Source organism: Embiotoca jacksoni, unplaced genomic scaffold (assembly GCF_022577435.1).
Source record: "Embiotoca jacksoni isolate LCO1_2020_lvr unplaced genomic scaffold, fEmbJac1.0.p SCAF_84, whole genome shotgun sequence".
NCBI classification, from domain to species: domain Eukaryota; kingdom Metazoa; phylum Chordata; class Actinopteri; family Embiotocidae; genus Embiotoca; species Embiotoca jacksoni.
The window spans coordinates 11,294-35,032 of record NW_027185441.1 but is presented as its reverse complement, the minus strand read 5'-3'; the positions used below and the strand labels follow the sequence as shown (position 1 = coordinate 35,032).

The window sequence follows — 23,739 nt, the reverse complement described above, 5'->3', positions numbered from 1 at the left end:
ACTTCCGGCTTGGCTGAGCCGACAGTTATTAGTGTCCCCCCTGCTCGCAGGGTCGAACGCATTCGTTCCTGTTCCTACCGTTAGCATTTAGTGCACTGGTTCTTCTTCCGGACACGTTATTGTTGCATCAGCATCCAGCCATCCAGCACTATGGACATGTCGACCTCAGCAGAGCCAGGTACAGTCACTAATGTTTGTTTTTCACCGTTTCAAAACCACCGAGGAGGTGTTGACAGCAACATTGAACGTGTTTTGACGAACTGCCACAGCTAATCAGCGAGCTTCAGGTAACCCTGTCAGGGAACGACAAGCCGAAGTCCCTTTAGAAATGCGCCTGTTTAAGCGGATAGTAAACGGAGCATCGTGTCTCCACAAAGACACACAGGTCCATAAATACGATTCAGCAGTTTTTCTGGACTGAAGAACAGCCTTTACTTAAGCACATTTTTTTCAGTGAAGCAGCGTTTTATTAAGTAACTAAAATGTGGACCGTTATAATTCTTTGTAGAATTTTAAATAGACTTTGGTTTGGCGTGTTTTCCTAAAGGAAACGTGTGGTACTCTTCTTTGAACTAGAATTCAACATGTGCTTCCCATATTACCACGAGAATAAAACAAAACAGGGTTTGAAATACTCAGAACACCAAATATTTAATGTTGTATTCTGCACCTCATCTCACACAGGTCATCATGACAGTGGTGTTCACATCTGGGCAGATGTTATATCCTAGTTGACTGCAGACATTTCCAGGAAACATTAAAAACATCACTGCAGCTGTCATTTCTGGGATGTTTTTTGTTCAATTATATTTTATTTATTTTAATTCAGTGGTTCATTTTCAGTTTCACTGAGTTGTTGCATCATCCAGTGAGATCAGGTTGGTTCAGAGGGAGTGATGATGCCCTTTTGAAATTATAATTATTATTATTTTAGCTCAACCTATGGAGACAAAAGCTTTTACAGATATTTATTATGATAAACTGCATTTGTAATTAATGTTATATTTATTGGTAATTATTCCTTGGAGGTACAAAATGAATTATAAATGTAGCTACAACTCTGACCATGTTTCTAGTTGCAGTTTTCTGGTTAAATATAAAACAGCCTCAGAGTTTAACACATGTAACTTCTTTGTCCCTGGTTTGAGTCTTTCGCTGGTTTTTACTGCATCTTTAGAGACCAGCAGGACAAACGTGTATCATTTCTTTTTCCATCTCTCTCTTCTTCTGGAGGTCACGTTGTGCTCAGACCTCACTAATCTCTATATATGGCTTCATTATCTCTCGGCTTCGTCTTGATTTTCTTTCATTTTCACTGTTAGTCACATAAATTGGAGAAAACAAACGGTTTCATTTTGACTCTTGTTGCAGGAACATAGAATCAGTTTCACTCTTAGTCATGGTCATCGTGTCTTTGTCTGTCTGTTGGTATTGTCTTTTCTGAGCATCATTGTTTGTGGCGAAACACTGACTGAAGGACTTTCTTGGTAAAGATTGAACATTATATATTTGTTTTACTTTATTGTCACTTTATTTTCAGTTGTTTCTCTGTGATATTTCACGAGTCTGTTTTCACGTTAGGGTTCCCTGTTCTCGTCCGACGACATGGCCGACTGCCTCTGCCTGTTCGGCCCGGTTGCTGAGAGCAGTGCGTATTGATGTGATTGGCTGATGAGAGGCGGTGAATATTCAAACAAGAGAACTAATCAAAAACAAGGAACCAAAGTGGCGCTCCTACTGCCAAATATAATGAGCCTGTCTGGATGTAGACGGAAAACATTCCTGCTCGGAGAAAACATGCAAAGCAACAGAAGGAATTTTCTACACAGAAACTTCTCCCTGATTTCAGATAAAAATTTGTCTAGAATCAACATTTTGAATAGTAATTAACTGTAATAGAATTACACACCTTTTCTCAGTAACACATTGCAGTTACATTCATTTTGTGCTTTAATTATTTAATCTAATCCTCTTCCATCTAAGTAGTTACTCACTGCCTACAAAACGTCATTTTAAATTGTGCTCTTCTCTGAAGTCCTAACAGAACACTGAGGAGTATCTCAGAGTAAATACACTCAGCTGGAACGTCTTTATGCTCTTAAATCAAAGGTTGAACATGTTACTGTGATGTTTGGGGAAACCAAGAATTAGTGTCAGATAATTTGGATGATTTCAGTTTCCCTGTGATGTAAATTGAGCTGGACATTTGCTGACTCTCTAATGCAGTTCTTGACTGTGAGCGCCCCCCACCCCTACCCACCCACAGGAAACTCTTTGCTGCTGTTGTTGGTGTTTTGTCAGGCTGTTGCTGCCCCATCTGTAATTCTCTGCGATCATTTGCCCTCTTGTTTCTGCAGCCTTTGAGTTTGGCTTCTTGCTACAGATAGATGAGGAGGCCGCGCTGGCGGCGGCCCTGAATGACTACCTAACCTCTCGCAGCTACCTGGCTGGGTTCAGCCCCTCCCAGGCCGACCAGAAAGCCTTTAGGCTCCTGTGCAGGCCCCCAGATCCGCAACACGTCCACGCTCTGCGCTGGTACAGACACATAGCAGCCCTGCAGCAGGACCTCAACCCAGACAGCAGCAGTGAGTAGACAGTTGAAGGCATGAACAGGCTAGATGATCGAGGTACAGCGGAGGCCGTCGTAGATCCCGCAGGCACCGCTAAAAGCAGCTGCCGCTCTGCAAACACTGACACGCATGAAGCAGAACTGGAAGTCAAATTTAGCTCTCACTTTTCCTGCCAACATAGTGTGTCGCCTTCAGCTGAAGGGTCAGTTTATCACTGTTCAAACAAAGAGGCAACAGCTGGTAGAAATGCACTCACAGAAAACCTGCAGCTTCAGCAGCCCTTCAGAAAAGTGTGCGAATCAGACATCCTTCCTGGCAGGAACGAGAAAACAACGTGTGTTTGTGAGCCTCCTCACATCTGACGTCACACCTGGGTGATCCGATCACAGGTGGTCAGCTCAGGTGTGAATAAACCCAGGACCCAGAGATATGATCTGCTCAGACACATTCAGAGGTGGTCTGGGACACGTGTCCTCAGTCTTTAATCACTGTGGACAGGAATGTCTCCTGGACCGCATTGAAGGACCGCCTACTCAGCTGACGTACTCTGAATAATTAAAAACATCACTGCAGCTGTCATTTCTGGGATGTTTTTTGTTCAATTATATTTGATTTATTTTAATTCAGTGGTTCATTTTCAGTTTCACTGAGTTGTTGCATCATCCAGTGAGATCAGGTTCAATTCGATTCAATTCATTTTATTTATATAGCGCCAAATGACAACACAGGTTATTTCATGGCACTTAACACATTAAAGTCCTTACAGCAAGACTTTACAATATTATACAGAGAAACCAACAATTCAACAATTCCCACTTAGTCTAGGAGGAAAAAAACTTCCTCTTTAAGAGAGAAAAACCTCCAACAGAGGGAAGAAAAACTCCCTTTAACAGGAAGAAACCTCCAACAGAACCAGGATCAGAGGTGGGCGGAGCCTCTGTTAACAGAACCAGGCTCAGAGGTGGGCGCAGCATCTGTTAACAGAACCAGGATCAGGGGTGGGCGGAGCATCTGTTAACAGAACCAGGATCAGAGGTGGGCGGAGCATCTGTTAACAGAACCAGGCTCAGAGGTGGGCGGAGCATCTGTTAACAGAACCAGGCTCAGAAGTGGGCGGAGCATCTGTTAACAGAACCAGGATCAGAGGTGGGCAGCCATCTGCCTCGACCGGTTGGGGTGAGAGGAGAGCAGAGAGAGAAAAGGACAGCATAGAGATACAAGAGAAGAACTGTTGGTGGAGACGACAAGCGCAGAGCAGAGACATGCAGCTCCATGACGGGACATCTGGAAAAGAAAGAACAGAAACTATACGAGCGAAGGAACTGAATGGAGACAACAGATAATAAGAAGAAACTATGGGAGAGAAAAAGATGGTGAAGTATGAGTCAGTTAAAGAGTAGGAGGAAAGAAAAGAAGCTCAGCATGTAACGAGGTCCTCCAGCAGCCTCGGCCTATAACAGCATAACTAAGGGTTGGTTCAGGTCTACCTGAGCCAGCCCTAACTATAGGCTTTATCAAAAAGGAACGTTTTGAGTCTAATCTTAAAGCTAGAGAGGGTTTCTGCCCCTCCAACACAAACTGGGAGCTGGTTCCACAGGGGAGGAGCCTGAAAACTGAAGCTCCGCCTCCCATTCTACTTCTGGAAACTCTAGGAACCACAAGTAGACCAGCGTACTGAGAGAGAAGTGCTCTGCTGGGATTATATGGTTCTATAAGATCTCTAAGATATGATGGAGCCTGGTCATGTAGAGCTTTGTAAGTCATCAAGAGAATTTCAAATTCTATTCTTGATTTCACAGGAAGCCAGTGAAGAGAAGATAAAACTGGAGAAATATGATCTCTCTTGATAAATCCCGTCAGTACTCTTGCTGCAGCATTTTGGATCAGCTGCAGGTTTTTAATGAGTAATTTGGACATCCTAACAACAAGGAATTACAATAATCTAGTCTAGAAGTAACAAATGCATGAATGAGTTTTTCTGCATCATGCTGAGGAAGGATTTTCCTGATTTTATTAATATTATGTCGATAAAAGGACGCAATTCCGGAGATTTGCTTTATATGGTGTCTAAAGGACAAATCCTCATCAAAGATGACTCCAAGGTTCCTCACAGTTTTGCTGGAGGCCAAGACAACGTCATCTAGAGTAACTAAGTGATTACAGAAAGAGTTTCTGAGGTGTTTAGGACCAAGTACAAGAACTTCTGTTTTGTCTGAATTTAGAAGCAGGAAGTTTTTGGTCATCCAGGCCTTTATGTCTTTTAGACAGGCTTCAAGTTTTACTAACTGATTAGTTTCATCTGGTTTTATAGAAAGATATAGCTGAGTGTCATCTGCATAACAATGGAAGTTGATGCAGTGCTTCCTGATGACATCTCCTAATGGAAGCATGTACAAAGTAAAAAGTATTGGGTCTGACACTGAGCCTTGTGGAACTCCATAATTAACTCTTGTTTGTCTGGAAGACTCATTGTTGACATGGAAAAACTGGAATCTATCTGATAAGTAGGATTTGAACCAGTCTAATGCAGTTCCTTTAATCCTCGTAACGTCTTCTAATCTCTGTAATAAGATCGTATGATCAGTCGTGTCAAAAGCAGCACTGAGGTCCAGAAGAACAAGTACAGAGACGAGTCCATTATCTGAGGCTAATAAAAGGTTGTTAGTAACTTTCACCAGAGCTGTTTCTGTGCTATGATGAACTCTAGGTTGGTTCACAGGGAGTGATGATGCCCTTTTGAAATTATAATTATTATTATTTTAGCTCAACCTATGGAGACAAAAGCTTTTACAGATATTTATTATGATAAACTGCATTTGTAATTAATGTTATATTTATTGGTAATTATTCCTTGGAGGTACAAAATGAATTATAAATGTAGCTACAACTCTGACCATGTTTCTAGTTGCAGTTTTCTGGTTAAATATAAAACAGCCTCAGAGTTTAACACATGTAACTTCTTTGTCCCTGGTTTGAGTCTTTCGCTGGTTTTTACTGCATCTTTAGAGACCAGCAGGACAAACGCGTATAATTTCTTTTTCCATCTCTCTCTTCTTCTGGAGGTCACGTTGTGCTCAGACCTCACTAATCTCTATATATGGCTTCATTATCTCTCGGCTTCGTCTTGATTTTCTTTCATTTTCACTGTTAGTCACATAAATTGGAGAAAACAAACGGTTTCATTTTGACTCTTGTTGCAGGAACATAGAATCAGTTTCACTCTTAGTCATGGTCATCGTGTCTTTGTCTGTCTGTTGGTATTGTCTTTTCTGAGCATCATTGTTTGTGGCGAAACACTGACTGAAGGACTTTCTTGATAAAGATTGAACATTATATATTTGTTTTACTTTATTGTCACTTTATTTTCAGCTGACGTCCTCTGAATAATCAAAAGAAATAATCTACAACAGAACAGCTGTCCTGTGGGGCTGTAGGGAGCAGCTGAACTGCACAGGAAGTACAGTTCTAAAACCAGTCTAAAACCAGTCTAATACCCTGTCACATCAGACCACAGATGGAGAATTAAAATATATTTCTAACAGACGGAGAATTAACGTATATTTTGAACAGATGGAGAGTTAAAATGAGGCTGCAGGGAGCAGAGATGTTTCAGTATTTTTTTTCCTTATTTTCAGTAAAGTGTTGATCACTTTGGAAAAGAGGAAACTTGAGTCCACAGCTTTGTGGTTATCGTAATATTTTCTACAGTTGTGAAAAATCCTACAGTGAATGCCTGACTTCAGCTGCTTTTTGTGACGTTTTAAAAGATATGAATAAATTATTGGTCATTTTGTTGTATGTTGACTGCTTTCATTGTGCAGCCTCAGTGAACTGAACTAAAACAGGAAGTCATTTAACAGAAAAAGTATCAAGAACAGTTTTTATTGTCAGTTAATACAGTTTACAGCTTCCCATTTTAAACATTTCTTTGTTGTCTTTATGTTAGGAAACCGAATATTTTTCTTTTTTTTACTTTTTATTGAACAAAAAAAAAAAATCAACTTCAATTAATCACCTATTAGAAAATTTCTTGAAGTCTTTAAGTATCTGATATTTACTGCTGCAGTAATGAGCATTGTACTACTGTAGGTAATTAAGGTTGTGCCTATTTGAACTACTCTTTCTCCTATTGGTTAGTTTAATCTACTGTAATGGATCATACTCTATACGATCATCATATGTTTGTATTGTTTCTGTTCTATGAAAAACATGTATCTCTAAAAAGTTCAGAAAAACTAGATATTTTCCAGCGAATCCAAAAGGACTTTAAAATAGTTTACTTTGCTTCAAAAGTATGAGATAAAGGAGCATCTAAACCTTCATTTTTATCAGAAAATATTGTACTTAAGTACAGCATTTGAGTAAATATGCCTAGTTATGATCCCTCACTGGTTAGAAACACGACTGTTCCTCCAGTTTCATCTGAACACTCGGCAGCATTGTGACGGGGGGAAACGAGTCCGGTTTTTATTCTGAAAAGAGTTTCTTTCTCAGCATCACATCATGGCTGGACTGAAGGCTTCTAAAGGGGCACAGCATGGAGTTCTAAAACACCCTGTTGGAACTGGATGAGCTGGATCCAAAGAACCAAAAGTGATCAGACAATCAGAAGATCAATACATCAAGCTCTGATCTCAGAGACACAATTTACTAAATACAGAAACTCCAATTTCACAGTGCGTGATGGGAAAAAAGACTCCAAATGTTACGAGGTTTCACTGAAATTGTTCTGCTCATATTTTCAATGAAGTGTGAAATTTTGTATTAAATTCAAAGTTTATACTTAATAGAAGCATTTTCACTGTTGGTCTTTTTTGGACTGAAAATTCTAATTAAAGCCCTTTTTGTCAAAAAACAACCAATGAGTTGATACTTGTGATGACTGGTTCAGTGTCTGCACCACTAGAGGTCGCCAAAGCATGTGTTTTAAGATGCTACACACAGGTGGATTTAAATTCTTGTCATGTGAGGGTAAAAAAATGTTGAATTGCAGAACTGAAACATTTAGTTTCATGATGTTAAAAATCGGAATTTTTTTTCTTTTTCTCACCCTTTGTTTCCAGTGAAAGGGAAGCGGGTTCAGCCTCCGTGGTCGCCTCCAGCAGGAACCAATGTTCCCCAGCTTCGGCTCTACAACAGCCTGACAAGAGCAAAGGTGGGTCAGAAATTAATTAATAGAAAATAGATAAAGAGACGAATGTTAAACTTAGTGATTCTTTGTACAAATTCGTAAATCGGCTCTGAAACAATAAACCCCCTGACTTTTTTCTTTTACCTGTGGGAGCTAAAACTACAAACTGAAAGCTGAACTTCAAGAATGAAACCTAATTTGCTGTAATATGACGATGTAGTTTTCATGTTGATTATCACAGTTGATTTGAAGTGAATGCTGCCTCCAGTATGGTACAGATGATATATTTAAGTTTGAGCTGGTTAAAGTCCTTCATCTTCATGTTTCAGGAGCCGTTTGTTCCCCAGAAAGGGAACACAGTAACTTGGTACTGCTGTGGACCGACAGTGTACGACGCCTCTCACATGGGACACGCCAGGTAAACAGATTGAAGCTAAATTACCCTCATGTCATCCCTGTATGTTGAGTTCAACAGTCTGTTAACGTATAACCTGCGTCTCCGTGCAGATCCTACATATCCTTCGATATTCTGCGGAGGATACTGAGGGACTACTTCAAGTACGACGTCCTCTACTGCATCAACATCACTGACATCGATGACAAAGTACGTATGAGTCATGACTTCTTCACATAAACTGATTAATATACATATTTTCACATTCTGTGGGTCTCACAAAGTTTAAAGAACTTTGATTCAGTTTCAGATTTGAGGTTTTTTTTTTCATTTTAATCCAGAAAAATGTTTTTACAGCAAAAAGTGGCTGAAAAATCTCTTGTAAAATTGTTCCAGACATCTGATCATGTAGAAAATATATATATGTGGAGATAAAAAACATTTTTTTATAAATTTATGCAAGTTTTTGTTGTGTTAAGTGATTCATTAATTATATCATCAGGAATTATTTTATATACTGCTGGCACGTACAGTAAAAATGTGGAAGAAATATCGATAATTGAACGCATTTGGTAACTAATAAACCATATTATCAACCATATCTTTATTACTTTAACAGTCATAATCAGTTCATCCTATATTTTATTAAAAGTCTTAAATGTAATGTGGTAAAAGTACAGAAGCCTCGTATCAAATCAATTATCTTTCCCAGTCTGTTTGTTGTCATCACAACATCAGACTTTCACTTGACATCAAAAATAAAATTATTTTCTTGCTTGTAGTAAAAGATTTAATTCAAAAATTTACCAAGTATTATTATAATTTGAGAATTTGTGATAGAATGAAATTAAATGATAAATCGGTTGGTTAAGTTGCATCTACGCACACATATAAGCAGCCGTACTGCAGAGCTCACTTTAAAACTGATTCGTGATCAGCTGACAGACATCAGCAGTGATTTTGACATTTATATTCAGCAATCATGATGGTCATGTTTTTATATTGTTGTGTTTTATTTATTTTCTTTCAGATCATTAAACGGGCACGTCAGAACTACCTGCTGGACCAGTACAAGGAGAAGCAGCCAGGAGCTGCTCAGATCCTGCAGGACGTCCTGAGTGCCAGAGGGGTGAGACAAAACACACAATGAGCCGTCGATAGAAAAAACCTCTGTGGGAAGAATTAGGGACAATTTGTCTGTTTCTTCATGCAGTTATGGGCAAAAATGTGTTAATAGAAATAATTTAAACGTTCGGTCTTTGCTTTGGATCAAAGTTAAAGGTCCAATTCTGCCACAGTGAGTTACTCTGTCGTTTTTAATAATCTTGCTTATTGTTCTCAGATGAAAGTTATTTTTCTGAATTCCATGTTTGGCAGAGAAACACACTTGTTTCACTCGAAGGTTGAAGTGATACCAACTACATTCACCTCCATTTTGTACTTGGTAAATTCACAGCAACACTCATGTAACTGAGCTGTAATGTGTGTGGAGTGAAGTTACTCAATAGAAGCTGTGAGGAAAGTAAACCTTTCAAAATAATAGCTGCTTTATCTCCTCATATGCTGTCAGCAGTTCTTCAACCTCTTATCTCATTATTAAAACAAACCACCTAACAGGAAGTGGCAGGGTTCATGGGAAATGTGGTGTTATCATGAGAATCAGGCTTCTTCCCGTCACATTTGGCTGCGTTAGTCTGATCATACATGAGTTTATTCAACCTTCCAGCTGTAACAGACTGCACTTTGCTTTTTAGTATTCAGTATGTGTTGAATAAGCTCTTATTTTGACAGAAGATGTCGCCTCTTAGTCTGTTCTGCAAAGCTACAACATTTTTATGACTCGGGAATTTTTAAGCTCCGTGCTTGTTTAAGTTAAGAAAATAAATAAAGTACTCAAATATCTTTAAGTATTTCTATTCCAGCTATATTTCTGCTAAGAAATCACGTAAAACTCTCAACTCACAGCTGTCAGAAGACTTCCACAAAATCCTCCAGGGGCTGATTCACCTGTCAATAAAAGTCACTTCATTTGATGCTCCACAGCAGATTGTAAACACAACTTTAAATATCAATATCCTCTGAAGCCTAAAATAATCCTGTTTGGATGATAAAGTTCAGCTCTGCCTGGAAGCCTCCGACCAGCCGGAAGGTGTTTCTATCTTTTCATGTGTTCTTTCTGCTGCTTTTAGCCCTTTCAGTCCCAGTTGGCTTCGACCACAGACCCAGACAAGAAGCAGATGATGGAACGGCTGGACGCTGCCGTCGCAGTGGCTCTGCAGCCCCTGCAGGTGGCGATGGAGAGCAAAGCAGCAGACGTGGATGTCCAACGTCTGGCTCAGGTGAGACCGAGCAGATGAGGTGGTATTGTGTCACGGTAGATCAGAATGTGCTTATTAATGACCACTTTGTCAACTGTAAATCCGTTTAGTTTTTATTTTAAAGAGATCTGACTCAACGATGGTAAACGGAGGAAGTTTTACTGGCTTGATTTCGGCGTTCTGGAGTTTTATATTCAGGATTTGTGATTATCTTTCTTACACAGAGGTGGTAACATGAGAGATGAACCAAACGAAGAGTTTAGGATAGAAGAACAATGGAAGAATTTATCTTTTGGTTCTTATTCATGTTTCACGGTGTTTTTGATGTATTATAAGTCCATGAGTTGGACACGTGTCTGCATTACACAATAAATGCAACTAAATAAACTCAAATACAGAAAATCTCTGCTGATTATTTTTTAATACGCAGATTTAGGTTTCCTCTTTATGTCTTACATGCCATGACTGATAGATATTAATTGTCTGGTTTCCAAGGTGTTGCTGGAGAATTCCAAGGACCTGCTGGCTGACTGGTTAGACAAACAGTTTGGGAGTCAAGTCACGGAAAATTCAATCTTCTCCATCCTCCCTAAATACTGGGAGGGAGAGTACCACAAAGACATGGAGGCCCTGAACGTAAGCATAGACAGGAAACTTCTTGTTTTTTCTCATTAGTGGGGATGTTTGGTGCAGCACGGAGCAGGAGGACCAACAACCTCCATCAGGAAGTATTCAGAGTGTCGTCGTCTCATCATCATCATCACTGAGTTCACCACGTTAACGTGACCGCTGGTACGAGAACATTAGCGATGTTACCATGGAAACCTGAAACTGGAGCACAGAAACAGCAGATTTGATTTTAGCTGTTTTTAGCAAAATTAGCTGTTTGTTAGCTAATACATTTTATTTGTATAGCGCTTTTCAACATACTCAAAGACACTTACAGGTTGAAATGATCAGGACAACACAAAAGTATAAATCACACAACAGTCACATTAAAATCCGCTGATAACAGTAAAAACAATATGAATCAAACATTGAAAGCAGCTACAAAAAGGTGTGTACCCAGTGGTACATGGAGAAGGCTCCGTCGCCTCTGTTGTTAGCTGGTTGTCAGACTCAACACTGAGTTGTACTGGGACCTTCTGAGGTGTCTGACAGGAAAGATTCACTGAGAACCAGCTGAACTGTATCGCCATGGCAACAGGCTTCTCCAACATGACAACACAAGATTTTCATCCACAACAACACAATCGTCTCTCCCAACCCTCCCTCTACTCACTGGAATTGTTCTCTGCTCCAGTTTCAGGTTTCCATGGTGACATCACTAATGTTCTCGTACCAGCGGTCACATTAACGTGGTGAACTCGGTGATGATGACGATGAAGAGACGACACTCTGAATACTTCCTCATTAAAGTTAGGGACAGTCTGAAGAAGTTTTTGATAGACCTTCATGTAACTGCGGTCATAAAGTTTTATCATCAGTTGACCGGTGCACCAGCAGTCCTCACTTTCAGCTATGAAGTGCAAAATGTATTCGTCACATTGTGCCAGCTCAGCGCTTTCATATATACAAATGTAGATTTTAAGCCAAGATGTAGAGTTGGGTTATATTGTTTAAACCTGATTTTCATTCATTATTACTCTGCTGTTATTGTGCATAAACTGTCTTTCAGGTTCTTCCCCCTGACGTCCTGACTCGGGTCAGTGAATATGTGCCTGAGATCGTGGAGTTTGTGAGGAAGATCGTCTCCAACGGTTACGGGTGAGGAGGGAACTAGCAGTGGTTACAGCTCACGTTCCACTCAGATTATCAGCTGCAGCTGTTCTGACTTTCAGGTTCTTGTGTTCTCTGGTGATTTCAGGTACGAGTCGAACGGCTCGGTGTACTTTGACACCTCCAAGTTTGAATCCAGTCCGCAGCACTCGTACGCCAAACTGGTTCCAGAGGCAGTCGGAGATCAGAAAGCTTTACAAGAAGGAGAAGGTGCATTTTTAACGCGTGGATCATTGGAACTAAAATGTTTGGCCTTAAACACCATCAGTATTTTTTATCTGTTCATTTAACTGCTCATCTGGTTATTATATTTGGTTATCATGTTTTTTATTGAATATAAATTTACTTAGTTTTACTTTATTATGAAATAAACACAAAATAAGGACCCCAAACAATCTGTACATATGTAAATTATCGGTTAACCAATTAAGAGTTTTTAGAAAGTTTTACAATCTCCATATTTTTTTAGTTATTGTTACAATCAAAAATAGTTGATTTTGCAGCAGCTTTTCTCAAAAAATTGTAGTTTTTTTTTTTTTTTTTAACTATTACTTCCTGTGATAATAATCACGCTGCACTTCACCGAAATCTTTTTTCATTTCTGTTTTGAACGTAGAGAACCACGAGGCTCAAAGTTAGAAAAAAAATCTTAAAAGTGGACTCGCTGTAAAAAGCAGTCGGATACAACAGAGGCTGCCTTCAAAATAAGAGCTTTACATGCTTTTTAAATCACATTCATTCAACGCTAAAACAAAGTTCAGTCTCTTCCAGCTGGTAGTGGAGAAAACTCATTGAACATGTTCCTCATTCCATCTTAAGACCACATTACCCACAAACCCCGTCACTTCCTGTTGTTGCGGTGAGGCAGCATGTCGTGTGTTTTAATGATGAGACAAGAGGAGCTTCTGAAGATCCTTGCTGATTGTAATTTTTAAGTGCCGTGGTAAGATCAGTTACTACCTTCATGTGTTCTTTCTCTGTAGGCGACCTGAGCATCTCCGCCGACAGACTCAGTGAGAAAAAGTCCCAGAATGACTTTGCCTTGTGGAAAGCCTCCAAACCCGGAGAGCCATCGTGGGACTCTCCATGGGGGAAGGTGAGCGCTCACACGGGAGCACAACTTTCATGAAAGGATGGTTGTATGTGTTTTGTCCAGAAAGAATAAATGTAAATCAGGTTGGATTGGTTTAATGTCGATGTGATTAATCGTGGAGAAGAATCGATTGCCACAAAATTTATCTGCAAATTGTTTGATAATTGATGATCAGAATGTCGTTCTTTAATTAAAAAATCCTACATAAATGACATTTAATTGAAAGGTGATGCATTGATATGTTGTCACAGGGAAGGCCTGGATGGCATATCGAATGTTCGGCCATGGCTGGCTCCATCCTGGGAGAGTCCATGGACATCCACGGAGGAGGGTTCGATCTGCGATTCCCTCATCACGACAATGAGTTGGCTCAGTCCGAGGTCCAGTTCATTTCACTGTCTTTCTCACAAACACTAAAACACAATGTAAACAAAGTCAAGTCCGTTTTACTTTTATAGCACATTTAAATACAAGAGAAGTGGTGCACAGTATCCCAACAGAACTCAAACAATCAGAGTGACATGAAACATTTGAGCCATTAAAGAACAAAACTCCAAACAACATTAAGATAAAACAGGAACAGTAAATAAGAACACAGGAGCGTATTTAAAGCCACTTCTTGGACAAGAGTTTAATGATTTTGTGACCACTGCTGATTTTTATTGTCCCTGCCAGGCTTTCTTTGAGAACGATTACTGGGTCCGTTACTTCCTGCACACCGGTCACCTGACCATCGCGGGCTGCAAGATGTCCAAGTCTCTAAAGAATTTCATCACCATTAAAGACGCCCTAGAAAAGAACACAGGTGAGTCCTCTGCTGCTGCTGGATGTCATTAATGTTGGAGATACCTGGTTTATTTTAATCGTTCCAAACTTAATGTCCTTCAGTCAGTGGAAAACAAATAACTACTTTTCTGTAATGTCTGCTGTAGATTTATGTCACTGACTGACAGCTTTGATGATATTTAGATGTAAATGGACTGAAAGCCTAAACATTTAACTAAATCAGGTACTGATTGTGATGCAAAGACGTTAAACTCTGAGATGAGAAATATTCATCACTTCCTGTGTTTTTTTGTCTGGCGGCAGCTCGTCAGCTCCGTCTGGCTTTCCTGATGCATTCCTGGAAAGACACCCTGGATTACTCCTCCAACACGATGGAGTCGGCCGTCCAGTACGAGAAGTTCATGAATGTAGGTCACCACAAAAGACAAATAGGTAAGTCCTCATGTCTGTCTCTATTCTATACTCATCTTCTGTTTTTTATTATTTCATTTGACAGGAGTTCTTCCTCAACGTGAAAGACATTCTACGCGCTCCGACCGACGTCACCGGTCAGTTCGAGAAGTGGGAGGCGGCAGAGGTGGAGCTCAACAACTGGTGAGGGGGCAGAGATGGGACGTCTGAACACACCTGTGTTAGCTGAAAGATGAGAGCGATCAGATAACAGTCATATAGAAAAGTTCAAAACTAAATTAGGACATTTTCATACATTAAAAAAGGAGCCTTTATGACCTTTTTTACTTTTTACTTCATAAACTTGATGAAACAGTACTTGTGGCATGTGCAGATATTTGGGCACCCTTCTACTTCACCATTAATTGCCTCGTTTGGACTTTGAAGGTCAATAATTGTAATAAGTCAATTTACGTTTTTCACAACAGGAAAAAAAACATTTGCATGCTGCTGAATAGGTGCTACTGAGTACCGACTTTTACACATTTTATGTTTTTTAACTTGATGAAATATAACGGCATCAACGTTTGTGTCTGTAGCGTTTGTGTTTACTTGTTTTGATTTTTAAAAAATCAACAAAATATGTCATTTACCCAAAGGTGCCCAAACATTTGCATACAAACTCCTTAAAGAAATATTCCTTTGAGGAAATCGCAATTGTTTGGGGGGAAAAGATGCCACAAAATCAAAATGTTTTGATTGCAACAATCACAAAAAAACTTGTAAATCCTGGAGTGACTGAGAACTCACAAGCTCAAGATATGTGAAGGTTTTAATTCAGAAAAGTCCAAATACACTTGTGTTCCAAAAGAACCCTCCCGGTCGACTCATCTGCAGACACACTGCGTTTAAACCGGAACAAACTCATCAGAAACTAAAAGCTCAATGTCTCTCGTGTCGTCCAGTTTCTACAACAGGAAGACTGCCGTCCATGAGGCTCTGTGCGACAACGTGGACACCCGCACTGCCATGGAGGAGATGAGAGTGCTGGTCGGACAGAGCAACACTTACGTCGCCAGCAGGAAGAGCGCCAAGCTGCGGCCCAACCGCATGCTGGTGGAAAGTATCTCCGCGTACCTCACCAACATGCTGAAGGTGAGTGTGTTTCTGCTGCAGTTTTCATCACTAACAGGCAGCTCTCTCCATAAGTATACAACCATGAAGAGTCTGTTCTGCTTCTGTAGATTGTTATACAAGTATTTCTGTGCATAAAACTCAGAAATTTACAGAACAGCGTTACACAAAAGGAGGAAAAATACCGGTGCACTGACATCTGTTTCCTTTCCACTTCTACACAAACTTAAGATAATTAGTTAAAGAGAACCATCCGAGACACCGTCTGTAGAAACTGACTGGAAAAGTTCAAAAACATGGCAGCTGATTGGATGAACCATCTGTCTATCAGGGGCTTACTTTAACCAATCAGGTCAATCAACCATGTCATGTTATTGGAGAGCACCTTAAGGCTATTTTCAACTGGTTCCGACTCCAACACGGCTGTCGTGGTGAATCTCCATCATTAAGGTCGATGCTTCACATCCTAGCGGCTGCACCGCGGCCCAGGAGCAGGTCGCCAAGCTGCTCCGCTAAAGAAATCCCCGCTCGTAAATCACATCACCGTCTAACCCACGCTCAGTTTAAAGAAGAAATGGATCCTCCTGCTGGTACAGACACGGTATGTGAAATAGTTACACAATAAACAGGAGGATTCATGTTTTTAATGACTTAAACACAGCAGACTGTTTTAACTTTGTCTGCTGCACAAAGTAGGAAATGACAATGAACACACAACAGACTGTTTAACAAGTTTACCCACGAAATCAAGGACACATGACCAAGTGAGGAAGTAAGATAAAACAGGCAGACAAAACGCTGCTGAAAAGCTCCCGGTGGAGATGAAGCCACGCAGAGGACGGAACAAAATCACGGCGCGCACGACGTAGCAGAGCGTCTTCAGTGGAATATGCAGGTCAGACCAAATGGCAACAAACCGCAGGAGTTAGTCAGCAGAGGATTTTTGCCATATTTGTAAGAAAGATTTGTGCACTCTTCAGATTTTTTTTTTTCTTGCTTCTTGCTGTTACAACACCTACAGCTGCTTGTAGTTCCTCAGTGCGCTGATCGGTCCGAGCCACTGGTTTGGTCACAAGCTAAAAAAACACCTTGAAACCTGGATTATTACAAGTCCAGCCCCTTCATGGGATAAATAGTACGTGTTCCTCAACTGGGAGGACAAGTCCTTAAAAGACAGGCATGACTTCCTCTTCTCTTTCAGAGAACGCACAATGAAAGTCTAGTGAATGTGTCGGTGTGCGTCCTTCTTCCTCTTCTTTAAAGGTGAATTACAAACAGAGGACGTCTTATTGTGGTTTAAAGGAGGCCGAGCATGCATCTCTGTAAATTCTCTGATTAAAGGGTCTGTGACGATGGGAGAATTATGATCTTGGACATCAGAACTTACCTCTGTGGGATTTGATGATGTAGTGTCTTTAGAAATGCAGCAACCCAAGTAGGCGACCTTGAAATTTAAAAACATCCATCTTCTCGAATGAAGGCGCTAACGCTGTAGCAACCACTAGATGGCAGCTTGAGTGTCTGTCAAAAAGGTTTAAACAAACCGTCAGTCATCAGTGATGTCATCAACCATCAGTGATGTCATCGTTGGATTGTGAACGTTATGAATCCTCCAGTTCAGATTCTGTCCGTCACCATCTTGCTAGTTCGGAGCAGTTTGGAGCAGGAAGTGACCATATTTGGACGAGCTGGGGGAGGAGCCAGAGGTGGATCTGACCGATCTGATTGGAAACCTGACGATACTACGTCCCGCCCACGCTGTAGCTGTAACCTGACTGCACCACAGACCTGTCAATCAAACAGACACGCCCCCAAAAACAGGTCTTCTTGAATCTTCTTTTCTAATGAATGAGGGATTATTTTCAGATGGACCTCCAGAAAACTAATAAGAAGGAGTGACTTTAGCTAACAACACCGAGATAACTGATGGACACATTTTATTCACTTTGGATTTGATGAGAGAAGTTGAATGGGAGTCTATGGAGCCGGAGGCTTTTTGGAGCCGACCTCTAGTGGCACTCGCTGGTATTGCAGCTGAAGACACTTCTGGATCGGAACCATTTTACAGACCTGAAGCTACGAACTCTTTTATATTCAGTCTGTGGTTGAACATGTTTTCACTGATTGCTTGAAGGTGACCTGTTCAGTGTTTTACTGTTACAGACAGTAAGTCTGAGCTCCCTGTCTTCTATTGGTCCATCATTGACCAAAGGTTTACAACAGAACCAATAAAGAGTCAGTTGTATCGGTTTAATGTGATAGTTGGGATCTGTATTCCTGTAGATTCATTTATTATAGATGAAGCTTGAACTTTGATCATTTAAATATGACTGTTTATTCTGGTTCATATCCAGTAAGTAAACAGTGAATGATGTGTGTGATAAACCACTGAAAGGAAGCTTTTGTTGTCGTCTAGATATTTGGTGCAGTGGAAGGATCCGACCCCATCGGCTTCCCCGTAGGAGGACAGGGTCAGAGTGTCGACGTAAGTAAACACAGTTTACAGTGTAAATGTGTCTGTTACGTCTCCATTATCAGGACAAATGTGCTTTTTATTCATATTTTTCTAAGGAATCGATTTTAGCAGACTTGACATCAAATGGCCTCATTTTGCTGTTTTAGGATTTCAATGCACTGACTGACTAAACGTCTGTCATTTTAAATGTTGGATGAAGTTTTAACAAACAAATGTCCCTTCAAATCTCTGCAGCTGGAGAGCACGGTGATGCCGTACCTCACGGTGCTGTCGGACTTCAGAGAGGCCGTCCGCAAAATCGCCCGCGAGCAGAAAGGTAAAAGAGTGCATCTTAAACTTTGAGTCTCAGCTCAAGATATCACACGCGTGTCCAATCAGAAAATATCACACGCCTGTCCAATGAGAAAATATGTCAACTGTTTTCCCTTCAGGATGCAATTAAAGCTTTGTTTTTTGTTTTTTTTAACTCCTTCAGTGACGGCGTTGCTGCAGCTCTGCGACGTCGTCCGTGACGACACGTTACCGGAACATGGAGTCCGACTGGAAGATCATGAAGGTAAAAGCTTGTAAATGTCGGAATTCTGTCCTGACAATGACTTCATGACATGAATTTGAAATGTTTTGGTAATAATTTTTAGAAGGTTTCTTCTGTTGAACTCTTCTGTTAGTGCAGTTTGTACTAAAACATGATTAATCACTGGTGGGGGCAGCTAGCAGGCTCCTGTGTTCCAATCCTCCCATTACTTAGATTGTAATGATTACACTAATTAAAAGATCCCTTTCACACAAGGCTCTTCTGAATTCAACACTGTGTACTTATCTCTATAAAAAGTTTAAAAAAAAAAGAAGATTGTTACGGCGCTCTTGTGTAGAGGAGACAGAAACAAAAGAAACTGGTATAGCGATGAAACCAAGTGAATGTGTTGCAGGACTGCCTACTGTGGTGAAACTGGTGGACAAGGAGACATTACTGAAGGAAAGGGAGGAGAAGAAGAAGGTAAGAGAGCCCTTAATTACACAAAGAAATACAATGGGTTTTCTGTTTGGTGCTTATTTACTTTAAATCTCTGAGGATTCCTCTAATTTTAGATTGTGAGGCTAATCTCTCATTTGTAATGTCTCACCTGAAATCGGCACCAGTCTGCTGCAGTTCAGGTTTCAGAAACTATCAAAGTTGTCTGCTGTGATTTACCAAGAAAAAAGTAAACGGAGTACTTCCGAAATACCAACCGTTTACGTGTTCAACATGTGTGTGAAGCATCAACCTTTTAGAATCTGTTGCTACTCTGCAGCAACATCCAGATTTGGGGCATCATCTGTTGTCATGGCAACAACTACTTTGTGTTCTATCAGAATCTGTTTTTTTGGAGAAATTCCTTCAAAGTTCTCTCTGCATATATCAATATGGTCATGAATGTAAACTGCAACTTGACCGGTTGGAGGTAATCAATCGTTTTCCTCTTTGACAGATGGAAGAAGAGAAGAAAAAGCAGAAAGAGGAGGCAGCCAGGAAGAAACAAGAACAAGAGGTCAGTCTGATGGCTTCGTATACAGAGCGCTAGTCCTCCTCTTTTGCTTGTCTGATCATGAATGTGTTCACTAACATGTCCCTTTTATTTTTCTGTTTTCAGATGGCCAAACTCGCCAAGATGCAGATTCCTCCATGTGAAATGTTTCTCACTGAAACAGACAAATATTCCAAATTTGACGAAGCGGTAAGTCCTTCATGTACTTTTGTCCCACACATTACGTCCAACTCTACTTGAAACCAAAAGTTTTTGAGTCACAAACAAAAAGGTCTGATTCACTTTTAGTGACTCAATAAAATCTCAGATTTAATAATCAAAATTTTAAAGTCCCAAAAACTGTGTTTGCAATCCAAATAATTTTATGATCAGTGAATATCATTTTACTTACAAACTTGATCTTTAATTCCAGTGCAAGACAATTTTTCTCAAAATGTTCTTTTATGCTGAAAAAAAGACAAAAATACCTTCATACAAATTAGTAGAAAGTTCAGACCAAAACAAAATGTGTGAACTTGTCTCCTTAATGTTTCTGCTTGTGTGTTTTGTGATTTACTTTTAACAAGTTTTCTATAAAATTCAGAAAAACTTCACAAAAATGCTCCCATGTTCTATATATTCAGATCTCTTTGATTATAGAGCAGGTTGAGATGCTATAAATGCTGTTTAAGTGTTACAATGCTCAGTCCACCCAGCACGGATGCAGCAACTGTGCTGTTTGAAATTCTGCAAGTTTGTGATGTCACAGACTCATGCTGCCATCATATATCCGCCCTCACCACGGCCCACCGTCCAACCTTTTATGTGGAAGAAAACACGGACTGGTCATTTTGTTGTGGAGCTATCAAGCTACAAGACCTGTGTTTGGCCTGGGCGTGTGTCAATCACAAAACAGTCAGCCAATCAGAAGAGAGCATCACTGATACCAATGACCCTTAAAGACACAGCCACAAAACGGCCTGCTGTTGGTAAAGCTGCAGACAGACGCTGAAAAGAGGGGATAGAAAACTATACTGAGACAGTTTTTGGTTCTTAAAACCACAAAAATATCTTCTTGTGTAGTTTTAACAATGAAAATAAAACAAGTGTAAAATATGGGACCTTTAAGACTCATGTGTTCTTGCTGTTAACAGGGTTTCCCTACTCACGATGCTGAAGGGAAGGAGATCAGCAAAGGTCAAGCCAAGAAACTACGCAAGCTCTACGAGACCCAGGAGAAATTACACAATGAGTATCTTCAGATGAACCAAAATGGCAACTGATTGTGTTCACAAAGTGTCTGATCCATCCATGTACAGAAAAACCTGCAGAATAAATGTTCAGGGCACAGATGCTGCGTCATCTTCTGTCTCCTGTTTATCATGTTTTGGATCAGAAAACAACACAAAATTGATTTTGTTTTTATCTATCTAAAATTGACACCTAATAGAACAACTTCACCACTTCTTCATCAAAGATTTGTCAAACCATTTAGGGAGTCCTGTGTCTCCTATGGAACCAACGACAGTCATTTCTCATTTAATATATTCAGTTTTTTTTCCTTTAATTTGTTACCTGTCAGTTTCTTTTATTTACAGCAGAGATCAGATTTGGCAGAAGGCACCAGAGCTGCAACCAAAACTCATTTTCATTATGGATTGTTTGTTTTGTTTATACAAGTTTAAAAAATGTATTAAAAAAAGTCATACAATCTCTCTTTGAACGAACAGATGTATTTAGATTCTGTCTTTTATCCAACCAATAGTCTAAAAACAAAAGATACTCTACGTTTATAAAAATATGTCAATTAAAAGCAGCAAATTGTCAAATCCCTTGTGAACTTGTTTTAATGACTCAAATGTACATCAGTATCAGTCCCTCCAGGATTTTGCAGTCTTTTGGGATTGTTGTGATTAAAAAGGTTTGATTTTGTGATGGCTTTTTACAAAAATGTTAATGTAATTTGTGTAGTTCTTAAGTGTTTTTTGTGGGGTGGAGGGGAATTAAATCAACAAAAATTGCAATTAAATGTTTCTTTTTAACAACTACTTGATAAAGAATAACTTGTAATCACTTCCTATGATAGTAAGCATGCTGCACATCACACAAATATCTTAAGCTGCCTATCTTTCCAGAACAGACAGTCTGTGACTGTAATATAGAATACAAACAATACATCTGCTGTCATAATAAGACCTTTATATGCTTTTAAAATGACATTAATTTAACACAGACTGTCTATACGTAACCAAAGTAATTTTCAGTAGGCCAATTTACATACGTTCCCTAAACGTCTCACTGAGTGAACGTCCTGGATGTTGCACGTGGCTGAGCCCCTCCTACACCCTCAGCTACCGGAGACCGCAGAGCTAAAACAGGTGCAGGAGGCAGACACGATTTAGAGCAAAGTACGATATTTTGGGATTCCCAGGAGATAGCCAGTGAATTTAGCAGTATTGCAAGTGAGAGTTACCTGTTGAGCCGCAGGGCAGCTGTCGAGGGAGAAGTTCTCACCGGGACCATCTCCGTCTGGTGTTTCTACCCAATTAAGTCGATTATCCAGGTGAGTTGCTACCTGTGGTTAGATTATCAATTAAGTTTTATGGAAGAGAATTGTCAGTCATTTACAGCCTCATGTGTGAGTGGACGACGCCATCACCTACCTGCTGCAACGAGCTCAGTCTCACCTGGACGGATCCGGTCACTGTGAGAATAACCCCCCATCCGAACGGATGAAGGGTGGAGCACGGGCCTTCCTCCAGGTGGGTCTCCCAGTCCAAACCCACTCCTGTTGTGCGTTTCGTGCCCGTAATTTGTCTGAGGCCTGGCCGGGGGATGGTTTCGTCCCTTCCGGTGGCTGACAAGGGTCCAATCGTAGTGAGCTGTGCTCATGGTGGTTGGGGAGGGAGAAAAGGGTTTTATTCCAAAGGAATAAAGGGAAGGGAAATAAAATCAGGTAAGTGGGGTGGAATAAATTTAGGGGGAAAGTAGGGTAAGGTAAGTATATAGATTTTGTTTTTTTGAAAGAAAAGAAAGAAAAAAAAAAAAAATCTAAATTTTTTTTTTGAAAAATTATATCGTGCCTGTCGCGACGTTTCGACTGCTATGAGTCTTCTTCAGGCTAAGGCACAATAAAATCAGGATAGTGGTCTTTCTTGTTGGCTGTGTGAGGTCTGTTCCTGTGTTCAGCTCAACAGAGAATGGAAAGAGGACAGACTCTTCTGCAGCTGATCTTTTATATGTCTCCCTCTGTCTGCAGGGGTGGGCCTAGTGGAGCTCTTTGCTCATTGGCCAAGAGCCCTGTCTATTTAGAAGGCTCCTAATTACATGCCTTTTCAGAGAGGCACATAACTTTTGGAGGAAAAAAATAGCTTTTCTCCTTGGTTTTTTTTCCTTTTTTAATCCTAATTGTTGTAATTATTTAACCACTCTTAGTATTATCTTAATTCCTAATTTTTCTATTTTTCCAAATTCCTTTGGTTTCTTTTTAAAAAAAAAAAATTCAAGTTTTAGGTTTCTGGGGTAGGGTGGTAGGAGGGTGGTTAGGGAAAAGGGATAGGTTAGGTTTTAGGGAAGAGGGATGGGTTAGGGTTAGGGTTGGTTTAGGTTTAGGGTTTAGGGTTAGGGGTAGGGGAACTGATCCTCCCGTTGGAATAAACTGGCGAGAGGGGGTGCACGGTCCATCCCCCGGCAGGTCTCCCACCCCAACCCCTCTCCCTCATATCCCGTGCTTCCAATTAGGGTATCCCTGTCCATGTCACCGGGGGATCGGTGACGGACGGAGATCCCTTTTGGGCTCATTCGTCCCTGTTTAAGGTGAGTATTCTATATATTTTTTTGTTTTTTTTATGGGGAGACAGATCCTTACATGGAAAAAGAAAAATGAAATAAAAAGAGACTAGATTGTCTTGCAGAAAAGTGTGACCAGTTTGTCCTCAATTTGTGCCCGTCGCCACGTTTCGACCTGTCTTGGTCTTCATCAGGCGTAGGCACGGAAGAAAAATAATAAAAGAAAAGTGGTCCGCTCACGGTCTCCGAGTCTTTTTTGCTTGCTGGGCAGGTCCTTCTTGCCTTTCTTCAGCTGATCAAATTTGAGGACAGGGGTTGCTTCTGCATCTGCTCCTGTTGTAGAGTCTCCCTGTCCTGTGGGGGCGGGCCTTGTG

At 40.4% G+C, this 23,739-nt stretch overlaps 1 protein-coding gene and 1 long non-coding RNA gene across 5 annotated transcripts; one reads left to right on the top strand and one right to left on the bottom strand.

Moving 5' to 3' along the window:
* Window positions 1-65: 65 nt before the first annotated feature.
* cars1 (cysteinyl-tRNA synthetase 1) lies at window positions 66-21,621 on the top strand. Of its 2 annotated transcripts, XM_069139646.1 has the most exons (23): window positions 66-178; window positions 2,358-2,585; window positions 7,634-7,725; window positions 8,031-8,119; window positions 8,209-8,305; window positions 9,126-9,224; window positions 10,285-10,434; window positions 10,909-11,049; window positions 12,092-12,180; window positions 12,281-12,402; window positions 13,176-13,288; window positions 13,537-13,665; window positions 13,961-14,090; window positions 14,375-14,478; window positions 14,568-14,665; window positions 15,427-15,616; window positions 18,012-18,080; window positions 18,306-18,387; window positions 18,547-18,627; window positions 19,001-19,068; window positions 19,541-19,600; window positions 19,703-19,786; window positions 20,731-21,621. In XM_069139646.1, the coding sequence occupies exons 1-23, from the start codon at window positions 151-153 to the stop codon at window positions 20,857-20,859; spliced, it is 2,472 nt and encodes an 823-aa protein (XP_068995747.1). In that variant the 5' UTR covers window positions 66-150; the 3' UTR covers window positions 20,860-21,621. The 2 variants fall into 2 exon arrangements, with proteins under 2 accessions (XP_068995747.1, XP_068995748.1); XM_069139647.1 differs by lacking the exon at window positions 2,358-2,585 and having other exon boundaries at window positions 68-178.
* Window positions 13,612-22,768, bottom strand: LOC138192328 (uncharacterized). Of its 3 annotated transcripts, XR_011177787.1 has the most exons (4): window positions 22,240-22,768; window positions 22,050-22,151; window positions 21,858-21,945; window positions 13,726-14,707 (listed from the first exon to the last, which is right to left on the bottom strand). It is a non-coding gene; the product is annotated as an uncharacterized lncRNA (long non-coding RNA). The 3 variants fall into 3 exon arrangements; XR_011177788.1 differs by lacking the exons at window positions 13,726-14,707; window positions 21,858-21,945 and adding an exon at window positions 13,612-13,698 and having other exon boundaries at window positions 22,240-22,758; XR_011177786.1 differs by lacking the exon at window positions 21,858-21,945 and having other exon boundaries at window positions 22,240-22,758.
* Window positions 22,769-23,739: the final 971 nt, after the last annotated feature.

What these genes read in the sequence shown, in the direction of transcription:
- cars1 (XM_069139646.1), top strand. Translation starts at nt 151, where the DNA reads ATGGACATGTCGACCTCAGCAGAGCCAG. An exon ending in ACCTCACCAACATGCTGAAG is followed by an intron (nt 15,617 to 18,011) that starts GTGAGTGTGTTT and finishes GTTGTCGTCTAG; the next exon opens with ATATTTGGTGCAGTGGAAGG. An exon ending in ATTCCAAATTTGACGAAGCG is followed by an intron (nt 19,787 to 20,730) that starts GTAAGTCCTTCA and finishes TGCTGTTAACAG; the next exon opens with GGTTTCCCTACTCACGATGC.